Genomic DNA, 9,388 nt, shown 5'->3' with positions numbered 1-9,388 from the left:
ATCTCTATCCCCAAATCCCCCCTCAACACACAAAAATGAATAAATATTCCACTCTTCATATCGAGGGGTCTGAAAGTTTATGAATTTTCTAATTTTTTTTGGTGATTTACGTAGAATTATTTGATTTTAAAATTTATATGGTGGAGGTGTGAAGGTGTAACGGTAATTTGTTGGGAGTGGATTGGATGGGATTGATGTTGTGTGGTGTTGGGGTGTAGATGAATGAATGAAGGAGGAGATTGATTTACGGGTTTTGGGGTTTTGAGGTTCCAGGGTAGGGAGTTTGAGGAGATTGAGGAGGTTGGAGAAGTTGGAGAAGTTGAAAAAAATTAAAGGATCCAGATTTACATAAAGATTTGAAAGAATTTTAATAGACATAATACTCTATAAACTATGCATTTTTGTAGTGGGCGAGTATTGAGAATATAATTACAAGAGAGTTATAGAATAATAAAAAATATATATGTAAATATAAATATAAATAAAACACAAATAAATAAAAGATAAAAGAGAAAAAGAAGAGTAAAAATATAATCTTAAAATAACAATAATAATTTAATATATTCACCGGGTATATAGATGAATCCTCTTCTTAAAAAAAGAAATATTCCGATTTTTCGTACAGAATTTGGGGTACCGGTTCTATTGTTTTTGAGATGATTGTAAAAGTTACTAAAAGAATTTTGTTTTTTGGGGTATTTTGAAATGGCGAAGTGTTTTGATGTGATTGTGTCCTTTTTGTTAAGTAGGCGGAAGAAGAAGGTTTTAGATTTTAATGCATATAGCTAGATAGATATCAAGAATCTTCTTGATATCTAGCTGGTTGAGATGCTGTAGATGTTTCGGATAATATTGACTATAGATATGAATATTTATAATATCAATATTAATAATGTCGTTGTTATTAAAACCCATCTCCTGACTATCTTCTAATTTTCGTATTGTAGTCGCGTAGTTGAATATCAATTAGCCACAGACCCATCATGTACTCACAAAATTACATCGATCTTAAGATCTGGAACTCTCTAACTATTTTATGGATGAAAGGCGAGCTAGTTATATGATAAATAGAACTCTTATACGCAAATATATAGTGAATAATAAGATACCGCATCAAAAAATCAAAAGCTAATTGTGAATCATAAAATCCTGTATTATAAAATAAACCTATTGAGGAAGGTGAAATTACATATTTTGAATAAGGAATATCAATACTTATTACTTATTACAAAGCGAGGTGGGTGATTATAAATTTGTAGCTTAGCTCACTATGGTGCACCTACTAAGATGGAAGAAATAGCTGAGAATGAATGAGAGTGATATGTATAATCCCAGAAGCGTATACATGACGTAGTCACGAAATTATAGGATACACCAGACAGTATTATTCAATGAATAATGAATCACTACCACTTGGCTAGTGTATATTGTATGAAGTGGGGTTTGTTTGTTATGGGAAAAGTCTCAAATAAAGATAAGTAGTACGAATGTGATGCTGAATGTCTTGCCGAACAACTTTGGAAATCTGAATATTGACATTAGAGACACTGTAATTGGGATTCGTAGTACTTGTTCGCTTCTCAGTAACTTCCAAGTTACTTTTGACTTGGAGCCTGTGGGAAGGTTGCACAATGACTTTATAAAATATCAAACACTTTCAACATTCAGTAAAATACACTACTATGCAAGGAATACCACCGACCTTCATGAAATCATACCGACATTTCCTATAAACATCATCCCCTTCCACATTCCTTAGTACATCTACAAACCCACTCCCAATGAACTAAATGACCCCTCACACTCCTCACCCAAGCAGCATACAACACAGCACTCAAACCCACAGCACCTAAACTCACAAAAGCCAGCCATTTAAATTGTTCTGGTCTTGACCAAATCATCGCCATGACATTATTACCCAATTCGAAGAAAGCAACGAGAGAATATTCGCACCCGGTAAATGAGGAGCGTTGAGTAGGAGTTACGAGTGTCTGAGTTAGTTGTTGAGTAGTGAGGTCGAAGATCCAGAGACCGAGACGGGAAAAGGAGAGGGTGGTGAAGAGAAGGAGGGGGAGAAGTATGGAGTTTGTTGATGGGATGGTCCGAGGTAGTAGGGTAGGAGTAGAATTGGTGGGAATGATGGAAGATAGTGTCCAGAGGATTAATGTAACAGGTATCTAGGATGGGTTAGTATGTTAGAGTAATGATATGAAAGGATGCCTACGAGATTGATAAGTTGCCATGAAAGACCCCAAAGACCTAATCGTTCCAATCCAGTTGCAACTCTTCCCGATTCATCAATCTCATGCTCTCCTTCCAATAAAGATTCATCAGAATCATCTGATCGATATAAACGATCAAATCGACCACGTCCATGAGCCTTTGACAAATGTCGAACTCCAACAGGAGTCACAATCGTACTACTAATTTCAAATACACTCCCTATTGCTCTTGCCAATGTGATAAGATCCAACGAGAATCCCACATTCAACAAAAAAGTAATAAATGTCGCTCCATATGAAAGTGCCGAAAGATGAAGTAAAGAAAGAGATAACGAAGGAATCCATACTTTTGACGAAAAGTAATTTTGGAAATCTTCCCTATAAAATCTAACACCTCGAGCGATCTTTTCCATCAAACTCCGTACTTGAAAATCTGCAATTATTTCATCATATCTAACATCTTTCCGCATCTGTAATTGGGTATTAGATTTCCAAACCCTCCTAGCACACCAGATTTCCACACCCCAAGTGACAGCATTCATACTACCTACAAGCATCACACCAATTTTGATTCCTAATACCGAGATCAAGAAGGAGATTAATATCGGCGCGAGAAGTCTACAACTTAAATCGATTCTCCTCATGGTAGAGTTTAGATGAGTAAGATCATATCCTCTTCCTTCCGGAGCAGCAGCAACAACCACCCAATCCCTTTCCATTGATAACATATTCCCATTAGCGCTTAAACCTTCAAGAATTCCAAAACCGAGAATTAGCGCGAACATAGAAATCTTGACTGTATTTCTAACAGTCATGTTCTCTGTTGTAAGCCCAGGTGACATACCCTCATCGACATCGCTACTACTCTCTGATTCTACAACAAAAAACCACAATATAGAAGCGCAGATTACTGCAATTCTATTAATATTAATCGTAGTCAAAAGTGTCTTTAATCGATCCGGACTTTTATCAACCCATCTTCCTACACTCGAAGAGAAACAAATCGATGCTAAAGTTCTCACAATACCTCTATTAAATCAAATCAGTAAGTCTTAATCACGTGATACTTACCCCTCATCTCCCTGCGCAAAAAAAGGAAAAACATACCGTATAGAAGCAGCAAACAGAGTATCAGGCCAGGCATTTGCAGTGAAGATAATCTATTTAGAATCATTAGCATTTTTATGTTTTTCTATCGAGAAACCCCGCGTCGCATAACCTACAGCAGCAAATTCATAACTCCTCCCATTCCATGTTGATAAGAAATGACTTAGATAAAGATTCCAAGCTTGTGCTTTATTCATCTCTCTTTCCATTTCCATATTTGTATTCATATTCCTCTCCATCTCCGTGTGTGTTTCCTCCTGCGCATTGGATATTAAAGCGTCTTCTTCTTCTTCACCAAGTCCATCGTCCGAATGGGATTCATTTTGGACCTCTCCAGTTTCGATTCCATTCCTATCCATCATATCATCACGATTTAGAACAAAATCTGAATTTTTCCTCCCCATTTCCATCCCCATTTTCAACCCCTCAACTTCCCCCTCACCCTCATCCTCAAAATCCAACCTCAAAGCCTCACCTTCAGACCCTTCACCACCACCACCACCTCCATATCCCTCCCCAAGCCCGCGCATCCCCAAACCCCCTCCCAATTTCTTCAAAACTTGCTCAGCCTACCTAACGAGCGATCCAGAAAACTAGAAAACCAGAAACCAGAAATCGAAAACTGAGATATACATCAATACCTATAGCAATAAATATAAAATATCAATATAAAAGAGCGATCGATGTACAAGACAAGACAAGAGAGATCGAGACAATACGACGTGATAAATAAGGAGTAGATAAGTTTAATGAGTAAAAAGAAAGGAAAAGAGCAGATTAGATAAAGCGCAGATAAAGCCCTGTGCGGCCTTTCCCTTTTCCTTTTCCTTTCCTTTTCCTTTCCTCTAACCTAACCTTACAAGGTTCTCTAAGAAAATCTAAGAATATAAAATTACAAAAATACAAAATTGAGAATCGTGAATCGTGAATCGTGAATTCTGGTTCTGATTTTGAATGAATAAATGAATCAAATAAATAGAAATAAACAAACACTCAAGTAAATATATATGTAGACTTTTTTTTATTGAAAGATTTTAATTATTTAAATTGTTTTTCTTATTTTATCATGTTGTTTCTAATATATTTCTGTTGTACTATTCATCTCATCTCATCCCATCTCATCTCGGACAAAAGATAAAAGTTCAGGACTATTTATTTATCCTTCTACCACATCCTATCTCATTACAACTAAATATATCCCCTCAACTTCCCATCTCCCTCCTTCTCACAAAAAAAGAATCATCGACTCGACTTCTTTTGTTCTCCGACATTTCTTATCGAATTGTCGTTGTTGTCTTATCGTTGTGCGGTAAGAAAGAACAACAAGAAGATGATGAGAAAAGAAAGAAAACAAAAGATTCCATCCATCCATTATGGAACAAAACGCCCTCCATCCCAACCCCATTCCTAATTTTGAGAAGAAGAATAACAATAAATAATCATTCAGACCTTCCATCCAACCACCCGACCATCCATCCGTATTCATTAATACAAAACGCCATAGAGGAATGAAATTGAAGACCTCTCCCACAAGTAACAATTCCCATTTCAATCCAATTCCATTCCATTTCATCCCAATTCATCCCTCATATCATATCTTATCACCAACCCCGCACATTTTAAAATCTCCCCAATCTCTCTTCCATACCTCCCCAATAAACAATAGGTCTCGGTTCTAGAATCTCAAGTCCACTGCCAAAACTCCTCTTTTCTTCTTCTAGATCGACCATTGATGGTTGTCGATGCATGATGTCGTTGATGGTGTTTATAGGACTAGATGATGATGAGGAGGTGTAGGATTCTCGACCGGTGGAGTTGGAGTTTATGGAACTACCGGAGGGAGAAGAGGATCGTCGGAGTGAACCGCGAATGCTGCTGAAGGAGAATGAACGCATGTTGATTGTGTGAGGTGGTGTTTAGGTTTGTTTGTGGGAGTGTAAGGTTGAAGGTAGTGTTTGTGTATGTGTATGTGTATGTGTGGTGTGTGTATGTATGTGTATATGTGTGTATGAGGATGAAGAGATACTAATCAAAGATCTCAATTCAATTGAAGAATGATATAGTTTAAAGTAATCGAGGACCAAAAATCCCAATAACGAAAGTTGATAGTTGGTAGATTCCAAATGATACAAAGCGATGAAGCAATAAATGAAAGCAAATCCAACGAGTGATAGATATATCTTCGGCACAGCCTTAAGATATGATAAATGAACGAATTGGGCAAGGTACAACGAGTGACGAGTCTGTTGAATCTAAGCAGGGAGTGAGCAAGTTAAGTGGGAACAAACAACGATCGAGACCTCTCACTAAGAAAATTGGAAGAATGATTTGATGCAGAGACCCAAAGAGGACACGACGACGTGGAACGCTGGAATGGCAGATGCGCACCCTTCTTAAATGGCGAAAGTGGTTTCTGATACACGCATATGGAACTCTCCACTATTTTCTTATGCGTGCATAACCCACTTTGGAAAAGAAATGCTGAGATTGATTGAGAAATGCTGGGATGATGATACTTTTGATGCTGATAATGCTTGAAAGAGGGGATTCAAGCTAGGTTTTGATTTTCTTTTTTGTTTTCTCCACAGTTGCACTCACTCGCTGGGTTGATGTGTATGAAAGGTTGAAATCCTGGAACATCAGAACATCAGAACAACCTTGTGGAACTGAGACTTTTCCTTATCTGGAGAGAGTACATACAGGAAGAAGGAGTACCTGGAAATATCTAGAAATAGAATTGAGAGATTGTATTGGATATCTTGGAGAAGAGGGGAAGTAGTGAAGCAGTGAAGCAGTGAAGCAGGGGAAGAGGAACAAGGGATTTATTAGTAAGGGTTTTGTGTAATGCAAATATATGAATGAAGGAATGCAATAATTAATGAATTTGTCATGGAAGTAATAATGTATTCATATAGATTAGATTTCAAATACAATACAATGACAAAAGTCTAGATGTAGGTGTATTTAATTAATCCATATCCAAATGTAAAATATCTTATTGTTTCTTCAAAAGTCCTCTGTACGGAGTAGATACAAAATCATCTTACAAAACTTGTCTGAAGAGGTCAAACATCAAGAGACCAAGAATGTTTCTTCCTCCTTCGGATAACATGGAAGGGACCGGTAAGCTTAATCTGTACTTCCGAAGTAGCTGCAGAGAACAATTGAAGAAGATGATTGGATATTTTGTAACTGAGGGAGAATAATTCGATTAGGATAATTCAATATTATTGATTTTATTCTCTGTAAGGTACCCGTAATTGAAAAAAAGTCGTGATCAATGGACAAGCATTAAAAGATGAATCCCCTGTATAAACTAGTATGACGGATGATGCAAAGGGTGATGAAATGTGAAATGATGAATGATGGTACGCTCTGATGCTGATGAAACCAATTATTATGAAACCTTTTGCCACCGGCGAATAAGCTTGATATGGATAACCTCAAACCTTTATGAATTGTGAAGTATTGTATGTAGGAATATTGTATGCGATAATGTATGTAGGGTTATGATTATTGTTATTGTTATTGTTATTGTAATTACTAGGTACTATCATCGAATTCCATACATCACCGAATATATACATACCTACTACATACATCCCTTATGTAAGGTTATCATAATATATGAATGAATACTTGTACAACTCCCCAACATCATCAAGATTCGTGGAAGAAAAACGGACACTCCGAAGTATCACATCACGGTGTACCTACCAGGTAATAATAAATTACATTATTTGTATCAACCCAAAAAGATAACACGTCAAACTGCATTCTGCAGCATCTGTGCATCGATAAAAGATCTAGAAGGTCTGAGTTTTCCATCACTGACCCACCACCAGACATTCTTTTTCAAGTTTACCCGTCGATACCGGTTACTGCGAGTTTACCGTTATGTAGGTAGGTATAGTCAGACAATCAGGAATGAATCCATCACGAGTATCACAGTATGTACGGAGTATGTACGAAGTATGTAACCTTATGGAGTACAAAACACCTACAGAGTACTTCAAAATATTCCAGACCTTTTCCATCCCACCCATTGACCAATCTACAGAGATATTGTACAACCCATCTATAACCAACACACCAGTAATACCAACCACCCCAGAGCCCAAAGATTCTCGCCCGTTATTGTTTCTCCATCATCATACATACATATATACTAGGTATCTTTACTATAAAGTACTTTACTCCGTACCTATCTACCTACCTACCTAGTACCTAATCATCAACCCAACTACCCACCCACCCACCTAGCCAACTGCAATGCATAAACACTTCACTACCTCCGTATGGAGTACTCAGTGCTCACCATCCCATTTTCCACTTTATAAGGATCACGAGGTTTCAGCATTTGAGTCCTCTGTATGTATGTGTATGAGACCGAGTACAATATTTTATTCCTGTGACTGATTATCTAATAAATGTATGAATGTATGATTGTCTGAAAGAATTCTTGAAAGGATTATTACCGATGATCATAATTGTATCATATCAACTCGGTGTACTTTCTACTTTCTACTTTCTCAAACAATATTAATTCCCTGTAACTTCAAAACTTGCTCATTCATACCTACTCTGTTTCTTTTTGGTCATTCGTTTATTCATTCATCAATATCACCACTAACAAGTTCCAACACCACTAAATCCTAACACCACCAAGTTCCAACACACACCACTAATACCCATATATATAACCTTACATAGATAACCTTAATCATCACATCAATCAATCAGTACCTCCTACCTCCCTGACCTACATGAGATCAATACATCAAACCAAACCAAACCAAACCTTATCTCCCCGAACCCCAAGTCCTTCCCATCATCATCATCATACCATACCATATATATATACCATGTACACTCCGTCCTCCATACTCCGTACTCAAACGAAGATCCCCCTCTCCTCTCGCCTTCCCTCCCCTCGCCAAGGATTCCCCCAACATATCAATCCTACCTACCATACTCCGTTCCGTAACCTTACTACAATACTGATAAGATCCTAAAACACAAACACAAACACAAACCCGATCTTTGACCTCCTGGCCTCCTGGCCTCCTGACCTCCCGTCTTGACCTCCCATCTTGATCTCCCATCTTGACCTTACTCTACCCTGCCTACCTTATTACCTGCACCTTTACCAACCTTGTTCATGGGGTCTATGATTTATGTATTTTATGCACTTATGATTTTTTGTGTCACCTAAATAATTATTAAGGTTAAGTGTGTGTTAGGATTTTATATAAATAATTATTAATTACTCTATACTCTTTATAATAAATCAATATATAGAGTAATTATTATACTCTGTAATTTTATAATTTATACTTTCTTGTTACGAGATGTGCCGTCTAGATCACGTGGAAGTGCTCTAGGCTCTCGAGGTGAGTTTATAACTAGAGCGTCAAGCAGAGACTTAAGTAATGACAATGATGCAATTCGTAACTAATAGTAGAGTATACTAAATGATTGATCTTGATCTTGAGCACGAAGCTCTATACAAAGGAAATCCGTCTAGATTATATAGACCTTCATGCTTCGTGGCTCGAAGGGAGCAAGAGGATCGAGCTTCGATCCTTTCGCTCTCCTCGATCGAAGGGTTCGAGAGGCCAAGCCTTCGAGCTCTTCGAGTCCTCGCATCACGTGTTATTACTAATCCCGTGACCTAATTGTTACCTGTCGTAACACCATACTCCAGAAACTCAAAACTCAAAACTCCCATCCATACTCCTTCCCTTGTATCTCCTTCCATCCTTCTCTACCCTTCCCATCTATCCTCTCCTTTCCCATCCCAACCTCCAACCTCCAACCTCCAACTCCTATTCTCCCTCCTAAAATATCAAAAAATCCTCTACCTCATCTCATCTTACCTTATCTTAATAAAAATACCTACATTTATATATTCCATCCTTACTCATCCTCATCCTCATCCCCCCCTCTTTCCTCTTAAAAAAGTAGACAAAAAAAAATCTAAAAATAAAAATAAAAAACTAAAACGACCTCTATGCCATGGATAATTAAAATCTACATTTATATATATATAATATAAA

At 37.4% G+C, this 9,388-nt stretch overlaps 3 protein-coding genes across 3 annotated transcripts; all 3 read right to left on the bottom strand.

The window, feature by feature from the left end:
- Positions 1-1,464: 1,464 nt before the first annotated feature.
- On the bottom strand, positions 1,465-3,859 carry SS1G_01172 (hypothetical protein; the record flags this gene model as incomplete). The annotated part of the gene is made up of 6 exons (XM_001596929.1): positions 1,465-1,525; positions 1,777-2,177; positions 2,225-2,692; positions 2,774-3,251; positions 3,330-3,382; positions 3,446-3,859. 6 exons carry the CDS (start codon positions 3,857-3,859, stop codon positions 1,465-1,467), a joined length of 1,875 nt encoding a protein of 624 aa, XP_001596979.1.
- A 1,089-nt stretch (positions 3,860-4,948) lies between these two features.
- SS1G_01171 (predicted protein) lies at positions 4,949-5,224 on the bottom strand (the record flags this gene model as incomplete). The annotated part of the gene is made up of 1 exon (XM_001596928.1): positions 4,949-5,224. The coding sequence occupies one exon, from the start codon at positions 5,222-5,224 to the stop codon at positions 4,949-4,951; it is 276 nt and encodes a 91-aa protein (XP_001596978.1).
- A 2,907-nt stretch (positions 5,225-8,131) lies between these two features.
- SS1G_01170 (predicted protein) lies at positions 8,132-8,421 on the bottom strand (the record flags this gene model as incomplete). Its single annotated transcript, XM_001596927.1, has 2 exons — positions 8,132-8,321; positions 8,366-8,421. 2 exons carry the CDS (start codon positions 8,419-8,421, stop codon positions 8,132-8,134), a joined length of 246 nt encoding a protein of 81 aa, XP_001596977.1.
- Positions 8,422-9,388: the final 967 nt, after the last annotated feature.

This window comes from Sclerotinia sclerotiorum, genomic scaffold (assembly GCF_000146945.2).
Source record: "Sclerotinia sclerotiorum 1980 UF-70 scaffold_2 genomic scaffold, whole genome shotgun sequence".
NCBI classification, from domain to species: Eukaryota; Fungi; Ascomycota; class Leotiomycetes; order Helotiales; family Sclerotiniaceae; genus Sclerotinia; species Sclerotinia sclerotiorum.
This window is presented reverse-complemented; position numbering and strand designations above follow the sequence as displayed.